The sequence below is a fragment of the Olea europaea genome, unplaced genomic scaffold, assembly GCF_002742605.1.
Source record: "Olea europaea var. sylvestris unplaced genomic scaffold, O_europaea_v1 scaffold1252, whole genome shotgun sequence".
Taxonomy (NCBI): Eukaryota; Viridiplantae; Streptophyta; class Magnoliopsida; order Lamiales; family Oleaceae; genus Olea; species Olea europaea.
The window spans coordinates 120,550-134,853 of record NW_019229960.1 but is presented as its reverse complement, the minus strand read 5'-3'; the positions used below and the strand labels follow the sequence as shown (position 1 = coordinate 134,853).

Below are 14,304 nucleotides of genomic sequence, written 5' to 3'. Positions count from 1 at the left end.
GGTGTGAAGATAATTCTTGTCACTCAAAAAATAATAAAGACTAAAGAAAAGGGGGAAAATTTTATGCAAAGTTCTCCCATGACATTTAATTTGGTAGGTCCACTAAATTAAATTCCCCACGTGAACATTGAATTTGGTAGAGTTGTGATGATTCCAATAGATGGATGATTGCTATGCAGGAGAGGATAGAATTACTTCATAAAAATGGCATATGGGACTTAGTGAGATTTTCAATATAGTCCTCATTTCCTATAATAATAAAACCCTATGGCTGCTGTGTATGGATGTCCTTATCAAGTTCTTCACGTAAGAGTGGTGTCTTCATATCCGACTACTCCAGTTCAAAATCATGCTTGGCCACAATACCAACCAAAGCTGGAATCAAAATATATTTTACAATTGTTAAAAATACATCTGTGAAGTCTACAACTTAAATTTGATTGTATCCCTTTGCAACTAGTCATGTCTTATACATGGCCTTTTCAACTCTTAATGTACATTTTTTCCTTTTGAACACCCACTTACAACGAACAGTTTTCTTATTCTTATCCTTAGGTAATCTCATTAAGCCCTCGTTTGAGCTCCATTAAATTTATAATACATTTTTCTCTCTCTTGTTTTTAAAGACATATTTTTCAATAAAATAATATTACACATAAACTAAAATTTTTTCCTTCTTTTTCAACCTGTCATTCTCCAAAAGAAATTATAGCACCAAATAATGGGGGTCAAACGGGGGCTAAGTCTCATGTGACATTCTTATGAAGTGATTCCATCTCCTCTTTCATAGCAATCATCGATCTACTCGAATCATCACAACTCTACCAAATTCAGTGTTCACGTGGAGAATCCAATTCAGTGGACTTACCGAATTCATTGTCATGGGAGAATTTTGAAATTTTTTTTTTCATTTCTCTTGTCTTTATTGTCCTTCTGACCCCAAAAAATAATCTTTATCCCTGCCCAATTCAGTTTTCACATTGATAACCATGTTTTCATGGTTCACAAAAAAACTTTGCATAGTTTTTTGTCCTTTTTCTTTTATCTTTCCTTTTGACCCATAAGAATGATCTTTATTGACCAAAAGTAGTAACCTTTATTAAACAAGAATAATTCAGTATCTTTTGCTACTTTTGATTGCAAAAGTTGAATGTCTCTCCATTTTCTGGGTGGGGAATTTTTACATCACCGTTGTCTTCTTAGTAGAAAATTTATGAGGATTTTAATGTCACCAAGGAAACAACAGACTGCATGATACCGTCCTTCCCCAATCTATCACTAGGACCTAAAATGTTTCTTTTCTCCGTTTATGAAACTGAAGGAAGAACATCAAGGACTTCACTGCTGGAAATTGTAGTACATCTACTAACACGCTTTAATCTAGATTTAGTAAGAGCTATGGTTGATTTACGACCAATGAAAGTTTCCACTTTCTCTGCCATAGTTGATGTTGTAAAATTTTGTTTCGTAACTGTACGATCCGTAACAAGTAATAGTGGGCCTAAGAGTCCGGTTATCGATCCCACGAGGACTATTTTGTAGCACTTAATTTAATCTTTCTTTAACTACTATTTGACGAATATGAATCAAAAACAATGATTAAATGTGATTTTTCTTCTAAAGACTTAAAAATGCGATTAGATTCAACGAAAAGTGATTGAGAATTCAAACAATAAATGGACATTAGGGCGAAACAATTTCACCTATTGGTCACCTTTACTTCATAAATCAAGATTCATAAAACCTAAGATAGTGTTCAGTCGAATTCTTCTATTGTATTCAACTTATGCCTCTCGAGTTCTCATTGAGCCTATTTAATTAGTTTAATTCCACATCTCTATGCAAATTAAACTTAATTAAACGAAACATTAGTTCTAAGAATTCACACACGACCGCAGCAATCAATATAGGTATCTCTACACATTATATCAATTTACCGGATTTTAACATGTGGTCTAAACAAATAATCTGCATCTCTACGCAATCATTGTTCACAAATCATCTAATTAGTGATCAAGTAATTAAATGTATTAAGAACAACATTAAAATCAACACATGAAATATAAAAGCACTAGAATCTCAATTGCATGAAATAAAGGATTCCAAAAGATTACATTGTTCGCCCTAAAATCAAATTTAACTACTCATAATAATGGAAGAAAAATAGGAAATTGTCTTAGAATACATCACCGAGTTTGAAATAAAGATGTAGAAGAAAAAGTGGAATTTTTGCACCAAGATCTCCTTCCTCTTCCGATGAATGCTTCCAATCTTCAATTCTTGATGTTAATCTTCTTAAATTTTTCCTTTGAATCTCCCTTCTTGTTGTTTTTCTCTCCAATATGTCAAGAATGCATGGCTTGATTCCATAGATTTTTAGTGTGTGGCTCCCCTCTCATTTAGGTCTTCAGTTATGTGTTTATAATGTCTTGGAGTTTAGGGAAAGATTTGGAGATGAGTTGGGCCGAAAAAGAATGGCAAAAATCTAAAAAAATTACTCTCGCACGGTGGTGCCTGGGCGCTGCAATTTGGGCGCCTAGGCGCTGACTTTCTGTCAAAATTTCAGCATCATGGTGCCTAGGCGCTGAGGGATAGCGCCTGGGCGCTGAGGACTACTTCGATTGCACTGGACAGTTTTCAGTATTTTTGTCATAACTTTTTTGTTCGATATCTGATTGAAGTAATTCAAGATGCGTTGGAAAGATAATTCAAAGGACTACAATTTTTCTTCAGGAATTATTCTCCAATTCGATCGTTTTCTATGTCAAAATGAGTCTAAATGTGAGACCAAAACTCCGGCGCAAAACTTTTTGGTTGGAAATGATTTATGATCATATCTTGACTAAATTTGATCCCTTTGACACCTTCCTTCATCCAATTGGCTTCTAGAACTCTCGGATCTTCATTTCAAGTTTCGACATGACTTTTGATTAATTGCATTTTAATCCTCGAACTTTGGATCTCTTACGTTTTGGTCATTTCATCCAATTTCGCTAGATTTTGCCTATTTCCTTTCTTTGACCTCTTTTAGCTCTTGTTTTCTCCACTTCCATCAATCTACTAAACAACACCAAAATCACTTGTTAGCACTTCTAAAATACTCTCCAAGATAGCAAAATCATAAAATTAATGGCATAATATAATGAGTGTAAATTACTCATCAAACACCCCCAAACTTAATCTTTTGCTTGTCCTCGAGCAAACACCAAAACCCGTAAAAATAATTAATGGACACACAAGCACAACTAAGACAAAAAAAAATCACTTAAAATAAATTTTGCTAGATAGCTTGCCTTCATGTCAAACTTAATCTTTTGCTTGTCCTCGAGCAAACATCAAAACCCATAAAAATAATTAATGGACACATAAGGACAACCAAGACAAAAAAAATCACTTAAAATAAATTTTGCTAGATAGCTTGCCTTCATGTCTGAGAATTAAAAACATAACTTCGATTCCATAAACCACTTCAAAGCTACATTGGAAAAGTTAAATTCTCGCCTATTCAATGCACAACGGGTGTGTGTGTGTGGAGAGTCAAGTGCAACACTGTACAATAATAAGTTGACCCAATTCCCGACCTTAGAAGTCAAATTTTTCCTTACTTTGCTCGTGGGATTCGCACACCCCCAAACTTATTTTCTTTTCTCTTTCCAAGGGTGTAACCTAAGGTTAAATTTTCAATACTAATTTCTTTCACCACTCAAGTTTGGTTAGATTTTACTGATTGTAGTTCCACATGTCAACAAATGAGGTTTCTCCTTATTTTTAACTGTTTCAACCTCGAGGAATTAACCAAGTTACTTACCCCTTATCAAAGGTCTAACCTCCAAAACAAGTGTTTGGGGCTTAATCAAGGCATTTGATATCTATTTTTTTTCTCTGTTTTTTTTTTTTGATTAATTTTTTTCTTCCCATATTTCTTTATTTTTTAATCACCCTTTGTGCGGACGTCTCTCCCTTAAGCTTTCTAAATGACCCCTGTAGCGAGTTTTAGGTCGATAACTCCCAAATCAGATGACTTTAGGGCACCAAGTTTTAAATCCTTACAAGCTTAATCACTCGAGTCATAAAGACTACGAAGAGACGATTCACAATGAGATTATTAAAGTTGTCCTCATTGGGATCTCTTTTTTTTTTTATTATGCGGTGATTAGTGCAATTCCCCTTATTAAACACCTATCCTCGAAAATCGACCTCTAACTTAAGGCTTTCACCCAATTTTCATCATATTGGTCTCAGACAATCCACACAAAAATTAACACACACAAAATCCACATTTATCTCCAAACTTCCCTACAACAGTGCAATCATCCAAACGTCCTAAGTTTGGTTTAAGGGTATTGTAATGTTTAATGGTTGTTTGAATTTAGCATCTAAGTTCTGTATTTCAACCTAGAAATGTGAATCAACCTTCTCATGCACAACGCTACAATCAACTCACGTGCAAAAAATAATTTTCGTTTCACATGAATAAGCAAAAATCTAACTCAAACACATAATTCGTCCACAATTCATAAATCAACGCATGTTCTCAATTACACATATCAATACCGGCAAGATTATCTAACACACACAAGCATGCAAAAACACAAAATGAATTTTTTTTTTTGAATAAAAACACAAACACATAACATAAGCAAATCACACATAAGTATTCGAGAAACTTAACAATGTAAGCAAATGATGTCACTCCCCCAAACTTAACTGAAACATTGTCCTCAATGTGAAATTTAAAGGACAAGGAGGAGGACTTTTCTGAAATGTCAGTATTGCCTATGATGTTGTGGTGTCTTAGTGTTGCATTTGATTGACTCTTCTTCTATATTTTCCCCCAAACTTGAGATTTGTCCAATTTTCTCCATGTCCATGTTGGTTTGAGTGTTCCGCGACGTCATGTTCTTGAAAAACTAAATTTGAAAAATTAAACTCATGGAACAAGGATTACTTAGCTCAAACATCTAATAACCAACTTAATTACTCCAAGACCTATGGGTAGAAGGTGTATGGGTGATGATTCCTAAATAAACTATAAATTAAACTACCTTAGAACTTTGAAAACAAAATATATAAAATAAAATAAAAGTTTGGGTTGCCTCCCAAGAAGCGCTTCTTTTAAGTCATTAGCTTGACTTGTACCGCTGGTTTATCATGGTGGCTCAAACCAAGTTATTTCATCATTACACTCTATGCAATTTTCATTGATGCAGTCCTTTTTTGCTCTCCCAATTTTGATTTGTCCATTCTTATCTCTACCAAGAAATTCTCCAAAATTTGTTTTTTTATTCTGACAGCTTCGTTGATCAGGTGGATTTTCTTCATCAATTCTATAGCAATCATTTTTATTGGGAGGTTCTCATATTGGATGTAAATATTGAATATCTCCTGCTTGTCCTCCACCCTCAAGATTAGTTCTCCCTTCTCCATGTCAATAAGGGTTCGTCCCGTTGCTAAGAATGGTAGACCCAATATAATTGGAATGTCTCGATCTTCTGGTATGTCCAATACAATGAAATTCACAGGAAATATTAAATTTCCTACTTTGACGAGTACATCCTCAACTTTGCCACGTGGCTTTGTGATTGTTCTATCAGCGAGTTGTAGCGTTATTGATGTTGAGTTGACTTCACCTAGTCCCAATTTCCTGTAAGCAGATTACGACATTAGATTGATACTAGCACCAGTGTCACACAATGCATTAGATAAATAGGAATTTCCAATTGAAACTGATAAAGTAAAACTCCCTGGATCCTTCAATTCAGGAGGCAATTTTCTCTGGACTCTTGCACTACTTTCCTCAGTTAATGCCATGGTTTCAAACTCCGGAAGCTTTCTTCTCTTTGTCAACATCTCTCTCAAAAATTTCTCATAGCTTGGAATTTGTAGTATCGTATCTATGGACGGAACATTGATCTGGAGCTTCTTGAGAACATCGAGGAATTTTTCATAGTTTGTGTCTTGTTTGTTCTTCTTGAGCTTTTGAGGAAAGGGAATGGGAGGCATGTAAGCTTTGTTTAGACTTGGTGCTTTGGCAGCTAATGTTTCTGTACCTTCTCTATTTTCAGTTGCATCTGGTGCAGATTTTTCTATCCTTGTAACTTCATCAATCACTTCTTGGTCATCTTTTCTTTTGGGTCTCTCTGTAGTGATCTCTGGTGATTATACCTCGCTCTTTGTATTTATGACATGAATATTTTGCTCCATCGACTTCTTTCGAAGTCTTTGGGGAAACGGAAGTGGAGGTACATATGCTTTAACTTTTACGGGGGCCCGAGTGGATCATTCTCAACTACTTCAATTGCCATCAACTGTTCCTTAGGATTTATCATTGTATTGTCTGGCAATGTCCCTTGTGGACGTTCTGCACTTTGTTGTGCTATCTGAACAATTTATGTCTCCAACTTTTTGATGGATGCTTGCTGATTTTGAAAGTTTGTGTTAATTTGCTGGAACACCTTGTCCGTCTTCTGCACATATTGTTGAAATATCTCCCCCAAACTTGGTCTTCTTTCTTGTTGGAAATTGTTACCATATGAGTTGAAATTACGGGAGTTATTTTGAATAAAGTTTACTTGTTCCTCTGAAGAAGTGAGCATCATGCAACTCTCTGTAGCGTGATTTCTCCCACAATTCTCACATACTGAACTGGCCATCATTGCATTTGCTCCATGTGTTTGCAAATTTACAAGTAACTCTACCTGTTTTGTTAAAGCTGCTATCTGTGCATTGGTAGATGTTGTGCTATCTAATTCATACATTCCTCCTACCTTTGGTGGCACCACTCTTTCTGATGAGAACATTGAATGTGTGGTGGCAATTAACTCAAATAGGTCTATGGTTTGTTGCACTGATTTTCCTATGATTGATCCACCAGCAGAGGCATCAACTTGAGATTTTGACAATGGTGTAAGTCCAGTGTAGAAGTACTGCACTTGGTTTCCTTGAGTGATTCCATGGTTTGGACATTTTCTCATCAGCTCATTAAGTCTATTCAATGCCTCATGATAGCTTTCTCCATCTTTCTGTTGAAAAGTTTGAATTTCCAATCTGATTTTAACTACTCTGGCTGGTGAGAAGAATTTGTTGCAGAATTTCTTGATCAGTTCTTCCCATGTAGTAATGCTAGCATGAGCTCCGCATCTAACCACTCCAATGCAGCATCTCTCAATGTAAATGGAAATAGTCGTAATTTAATAGCATCTCCATTGACCCCCAGAGCATGGAAGTTCTGGCAATTTCTGAGAAATCTGGAGATATATATGTTCGGATTCTCATGAGGTAGCCCATAGAATTGCAAAGTGTTGCTCATCAAGTTAATCCAATCTGGCCTGATCTGAAAGTTATTCACCCCAAAATCTGGATACACAATACTGGAGCGCATGGGTGCTGCTATAGGTGTCAGGAACATTGATACTGGCAAATCACCTTCATTTATTTCCCTTCGCTCATGCTGTTGTTCCGGTGGTGCCACTCTTGCGGTCATTTGTCCAATCGGTTGAATAGGGATATGGATTTGTTGATTGTCAGCCATTTGATGTTGCTGTTTTTGTTTGTGTTCCTTGCGTCTTCGCCTGAAGGTACGTTCTATCTCCGAATCAAACGGTTCAAGATCGTCGCCTTGGGCACGGAGCATACAACGAACACACTTTTCTGTAAATAAAAGAAAAATAAACTAATCAAATAATAGCCAAAATAAAAAATAAATAAATTAAGACTAAAAGAAACAGTCCCCGGCAACGACGCCAAAAACTTGTTGTAAAATTTTGTTTCGCAAGTATACGATCCGTAACAAGTAATAGTGGACCTAAGAGTCTAGTTATCGATCCCACGAGGACTATTTTGTAGCACTTAATTTAATCTTTCTTTAACTACTATTTGACGAATATAAATCAAAAACAATGATTAAATGTGATTTTTATTCTAAAGACTTAAAAATGCGATTGGATTCAACGAAAAGTGATTGAGAATTCAAACAATAAATAGACGTTAGGGCGGAACAATTTCACCTATTGGTCGCCTTTAATTCATAAATCAAGATTCATAAAACCTAAGACAGTGTTCGGTCGAATTCTTCTATTGTATTCAACTTACCCCTCTCGAGTTCTCATTGAGCCTATTTAATTAGTTTAATTCCATATCTCTATGCAAATTAAACTTAATTAAATGAAACATTAGTTCTAAGAATTCACACACGACCGCAGCAATCAATACAGGTATCTCTACACATTATATCAATTTACCGGATTTTAACATGTGGTCTAAACAAATAATCCGCATCTCTACGCAATCATTGTTCACAAATCATCTAATTAGTGATCAAGTAATTAAATGTATTAAGAACAACATTAAAATCAACACATGAAATATAAAAGCACTAGAATCTCAATTGCATGAAATAAAGGATTCCAAAAGATTACATTGTTCGCCCTAAAATCAAATTTAACTACTCATAATAATGGAAGAAAAATAGGAAATTGTCTTAGAATACATCACCGAGTTTGAAATATAAAGATGTAGAAGAAAAAGTGAAATTCTTGTACCAAGATCTCCTTCCTCTTCCAATGAATGCTTTCAATCTTCAATTCTTGGTGTTAGTCTTCTTAAATTCCTCCTTTGAATCTCCCTTCTTGTTGTTTTTCTCTCCAATATGTCAAGAATGCGTGGCTTGATTCCATAGATTTTTAGTGTGCGGCTCCCCTCTCATTTAGGTCTTCAGTTCTATGTTTATTATGTCTTGAAGTTTAGGGAAAGATTTGGAGATGAGTTGGGCCGAAAAAGAATGGCAAAAACCTAAAAAAATTACTCTCGCACGACGGTGCCTGGGCGCTGCAATTTGGGCACCTAGGCGCAGACTTTCTGTCAAAATTTCAGCATCATGGCGCCTAGGCGCTGAGGGATAGCGCTTGGGCGCTGATGACTACTTCGATTGCACTGGACAGCTTTCAGTATTTTTGTCATAACTTTTTTGTTCGATATCCGATTGAAGTAATTCAAGATGCGTTGGAAAGATAATTCAAAGGACTACAATTTTTCTTCAGGAATTATTCTCCAATTCGATCGTTTTATATGTCAAAATGAGTCTAAATGTGAGACCAAAACTCAGGCGCAAAACTTTTTGGTTGGAAAATGATTTATGATCATATCTTGACTAAATTTGATCCCTTTGACACCTTCCTTCATCCAATTGGCTTCTAGAACTCTCGGATCTTCATTTCAAGTTTTGACACGACTTTTGATTAATTTCATTTTAATCCTCGAACTTTGGATCTCTTACGTTTTGGTCATTTCATCCAATTTCGCTAGATTTTGCCTATCTCCTTCCTTTGACCTCTTTTAGCTCTTGTTTTCTCCACTTCCATCAATCTACTAAACAACACCAAAATCACTTGTTAGCACTTCTAAAATACTCTCCAAGATAGCAAAATCATGAAATTAATGGCATAATATAATGAGTGTAAATCACTCATCAGTTGACATGGTAGCTATTGATGAATCAATAGTCACCCCTACAACTTTTGGAGCAACAGAAAGGACTCAGCCCTGAAAGAGTAGCAAAGAAGTTGATTCAGTACTAGGAGCAGCTTGGCTTCCAAATGGTGTTTGTGAGGCAAAATAAATGAGCATATTATTTTTAAAAGGTGGGGCTTTTGCAACTGCATCAAAGTTACCTTTGAAACTTATGCTATTTTTTTTACTATTATCTTCAATGCCCGATTTCACAAATCTCACGCTGAAGACTTGAAGAATATCTTCAAATTTTACTCTTTTACGAGCCAATTAAACCATGGCATGATAAAGCATGTGTGCCATTTTTGAGGTAGTCCTTTATTTGTCTTCGTTTTCCTCAAGGGTTTCACATAACTCATCAGCCTCTTCCTTGTACGAAAGGTGTCAATAACTAGTAATAGGAAAAGCTGTTGTTGTTGCTGCCACTACTTCAATACTAATCTTCCACATTAACACCGAAAAAAGTATTAAGCTGCTCTGAGTATATAGAAGGTTCTTCACTGGAATCAATACTTTCAACCACATTCAAAGCATGAACAATCAAATTAGCCTCAGCGTACCTCTCTGAAGGTCTAATATTTGTTCTGGGTTGTCTTTAGTAATAGGAAGCTGTAGTAGTACTAGTTGTGGTGGTAAAGCGGCACTACATTTTACTTTTGAGTTAGCTTGAGGTGTAGACATTGATATAGAACCTGAACTAATCTTCAAATCCATTTGTGTGTTTATTTTTGCTGATTTATATCAATAGACTCTGTAGAAGTAGACACGAAGCATTGTGCTTTCATCAAATATAAAATCTCCACTAACTATGACTTTATTGGTTTCTGAACACCATAGCTTATATCCTTTAACAATATATCTAAGAAATATACAATTTCAAGATCTAGGTTCCAATTTTTCATTATCAATATGAGTATAAGCAAGACATCCAAATATCTTCAAATCTAAGTAACTAGGAGTAGTACATACATATCTCTTCTACAGTATTTTTGTCAATGATAGTTGAGGGTAAACGATTAATAAGAAAACAAGATGTAGAAATAGCTTGAGCCCAAAATGAATTAGGTAAAGTAGAGCATTTGAAAACATACAACGTACTTTCTTAACTAAAGTCTTATTCATCCATTATATCACACAATTTTGCTATGGAGTCTTACAAACTGTCAATTGTCTCAAAATTCCTTCTAGCTTGCAAAAAATATTAAACTCATTAGGGAAAAAAATAACTCCAAACCCATTATCAGTGTGAAGACATTTTACCTGCTTCTATATTTGTTTATCAATCATGATCTTCCACTCATTAAATGTAGTGAACAAATCACTCTTTTGCATTATGAAAAATACCTTAACTTTGCTAGAAATATCATCGATAATGGTCAGCATATATTAAGCACTTCTTTTAGAAGACACCCTAGATGGTCCTCAAAGATTAGAGTGTATGTAGTCAAGTGTTCCGTTCATTTTGTCGATGTCTTTGGTGAATCTAACTCTCTCTGATTTTCAAAAACACAATGCTCACAAAAATTCAATTTATTAGTAATCTACCCATCAAGAAGTCATCTCTTGCTCAGTTTATCCATCACATTCTTACTCATATGCCCAAGACTTATATGCCAAAGTCTAGTAACATCATCATCTGATAAGGAATGACTAGTGACAACTGCATCACACGTTATTGTAGAACCCTGCAAGACATATAATTGGGTAGAACTTCTATGCCCCTTCATCAAAACAAGGACACATTAGCTAACAAGAGTCCGTCTTGACTAGTGTAATTGTACTATTTTGAATCAATAGTACTCAAAGATATGTGGTTTTTCTTTAGATCTGGAATAAGTCTCAAATCTCTAAGTATCATGACAGCCCCATCAACAATCTTAATTCTGACCGTTCCAATGCCAACTATCCTACAAGGTGTATTATATCCATTATCATATCATCTTTGGAAACGACTTCATATGTTGAAAACCAATCCTAATTAGGAGACATATGAAACGTTTAAACTGAATCAAGAATCCAATCCTCACAAGGTTTGGAGTCAGCGTTAAAAATAGTTAGAAGTTCTCCATCATTGTAGCTATCTTCTATAAGACTGGCTTCATCTGAATTTTCTAATTGTTTTTCTTTTTGATAAGTAACAACTATTTTATTCTTATTCTGAAATTTATAACAGTCAGATTTAGTGTGCCTCTTTTTCTTGCAATAATTACAAAATTTACCACTATTTTTAGATTTCGATCCGATCTTCATATTATCACCAAAATTCCTGTCATGTATCCTCCCAAGAACAAGAAGACCCTCTATTGGAACCTTAGATCCAACCACAAGCTACTTTGTCTTCTTCTTAGGAAATGGAGCATCATATACTTCATCCATGGTAAAAATGTTGCAACTTTAGAAAATAATATATCTCTAAAAGTCACATATGAAAAACTCAGTAAACACAACAAAATCAACCCCAAATTTTCTTCACCGTACTTAAACTCAATGGTCTTCAGATCAGCAATAATTTCTAGATTGTTAAGTGATCTTCTATAGACGTACCTTCAACCATGAGATGAGAATATAAGCACTACTTTAGATATAACTCACTGGTTAAGCTTTTCGTCATGCATAACTGCTCCAACTTTAACCATAATGCAACGACGATTTTATCCTTTAAAATATCATGAAGAATTTAATTTGATAGATGAAGATACATTTGGTATAGGGTCTTTTGATCCTCACATTTTTTTCCTCCTTTGTCCAAGTTGAAGGCATCTTATCAAACTCTAACATGGCATAATCCAAGTCCATCTGCATGAGCACAGCTTACATCTTCACCTGCCAAAATAAAATCTAGTATTGTCTAAAAGTTTAATCTCGTATTTTATAGTTGCCATCATATAAATCAAAGATCGCTCTGATACCAGTTTGTCATTATAAAAGGAGAATCAAAAATATGAAAACACAAGAACAAGAATAAAAAATTTACGTAAAAACATAATATGGAAAAAGAACCATAGACAGAGGAGGAGAATTCGCGGATATCAAATTATGTAAAGAACACAATATATTGGATAATCTCTCAAAAGATGTAATTACTTCTATATATAATACAAAAAAGAGTCTAAAAAAAGGCGGAGTCCTAATATAATAGACTTGACAAATAATAAAGTGTTTGAGCTTGAGTAGGAGTCCAAAAATTGCTAAAATCGTAAACAGTTTTTCCCTTAATATAATGACCGTTCAAGCAATGGTCTCGTAGGCATCAAGTCGTGGCTTGACCGCTCAACCATTCGAGGGGTGGACTGGGAGTGCTGGAGTCGCTAAAAAGTTTGTGCGCTCCATGCTTGGACGTTGAGCATTTTGATGTTATTTTTTTTTTCTTGTTCCATCCTTGACTTCTATGACTCATTCAAGACATATACTACCAACTTCTGATAAAATTAGGGTCATATTCTATCAAGTTCCAAAATTAAATCAGGACCCGATCTTCCTTCTACAAAATAGCCTATAATTCTTAATTCGACATAGTTCTCTTTAAAATTGGACGCGGATTGAACAGTGTCCAGGCCCTAGTCTTGAGAAACGTACATCCATCTTTACATCTTGTCAAAGTTATAAACTTCTATATGTATTGTTAAGTTTAACACAAAACATCCAAATGATTAGGTTTGCTACACACATTGATGAAAGGAAATAAAAAGAACTACAGTTGCCAAAGATATATAAGAAATTCTATCATTTTGAAAAGTTGTTAGAATTCATTTAAAAAATAAAAATTCTCCAGAATATAATTTGAGTTTTCGTATTTAACCATGATAATCGCAGTTGTGTGACTGGTTCAAATTGACAAATGAACTCCAATTTTGGATTCATGAAAGTGAGTTCATTTTCATCATAATTCATTTCAAAATTGGATTTTTGCAAGAAGCAAAAATAGTCAATCCATTTTACAGTAAATCAAAGGTATTAACTGAATGGGAAATTAAAAAATTTCTGGATTCAAATTTCAAACTGGAGTGGCTGCATTTTGATCGGCCATACCTGATTAGACTAAAATCTTCCTTCACAGGCACACCATTTTTTCTCATCAGAGCCGTCGAACAATGCGTATCAATATCATGATCAATATGCAGCCGTCTAAAACCCTAACATGCTCCACCTCCAAAGGGTTGCAAATGGAAAAACTTCCACCAATATAGCCCATGGTGTAAGAATGCATAACATATTGATCTATACTCTTCCAGTTTCCACCAAAGTTCATCTGTATGATCATATTTAGCTAGCATTTTCCTCACATTCTCTGTAAAACACATTTATAAGGTCATCAATTCGCCTGGCATTTCCTAAACCTAGTTCAAAATTCTCTTTTGCAATGCACGCGAAGTGTGTGTCTGATCTTGATTGGTACCAGCTCGTGTACTCGGACCTAGAAGTGCCTTCCAAAACTCATTATGACATCAGTGAAGTCTCGGGCCATTGCTCATCATTTATCGATGGATACTACTTTGTGCTTGATTAATGAAACTTTGTTATGAACTTCTCAACCACGTACTTCATTAACTTTTATAAAAATCTAGAAAAAATTTGTATCAAAAACTGTCAAACAACCCAAACCTTTATACAAGATGGAAAAAAGGGCACAAATAGTTTTTGTGGGAAAGAAAGCCGGAAACATCTTAGTTTCCGGGACTAGGGCTAACGTAGTTACCAACAAAGTATGAATAATTTCATAAGAAATGACTATTATTTCAATGAACAAACTTAACAATATTGAACAACACAGTTTTATGTTACAGAAGTTGCATCATT

General features: G+C 34.9%; 1 protein-coding gene across 1 annotated transcript; it reads right to left on the bottom strand.

The window, feature by feature from the left end:
• Window positions 1-4,521: 4,521 nt before the first annotated feature.
• Window positions 4,522-6,974, bottom strand: LOC111374444. The gene is made up of 5 exons (XM_022997117.1): window positions 6,456-6,974; window positions 6,294-6,380; window positions 5,693-6,150; window positions 5,554-5,644; window positions 4,522-4,566 (listed from the first exon to the last, which is right to left on the bottom strand). Exons 1-5 carry the CDS (start codon window positions 6,972-6,974, stop codon window positions 4,522-4,524), a joined length of 1,200 nt encoding a protein of 399 aa, XP_022852885.1.
• Window positions 6,975-14,304: the final 7,330 nt, after the last annotated feature.

Bases quoted from the DNA above. Each gene is read 5' to 3' on its own strand.
- LOC111374444 (XM_022997117.1), bottom strand. From the start codon at position 6,974: ATGAGAAAATGTCCAAACCATGGAATCACTCAAGGAAACCAAGTGCAG. The intron at 6,151-6,293 runs GTAGTTGAGAAT...TAATCACCAGAG, and splicing joins AACAGTTGATGGCAATTGAA to ATCACTACAGAGAGACCCAA. The intron at 4,567-5,553 runs GTACTCGTCAAA...TGTGTGTGTTAG, and splicing joins CACGTGGCAAAGTTGAGGAT to ATAATCTTGCCGGTATTGAT.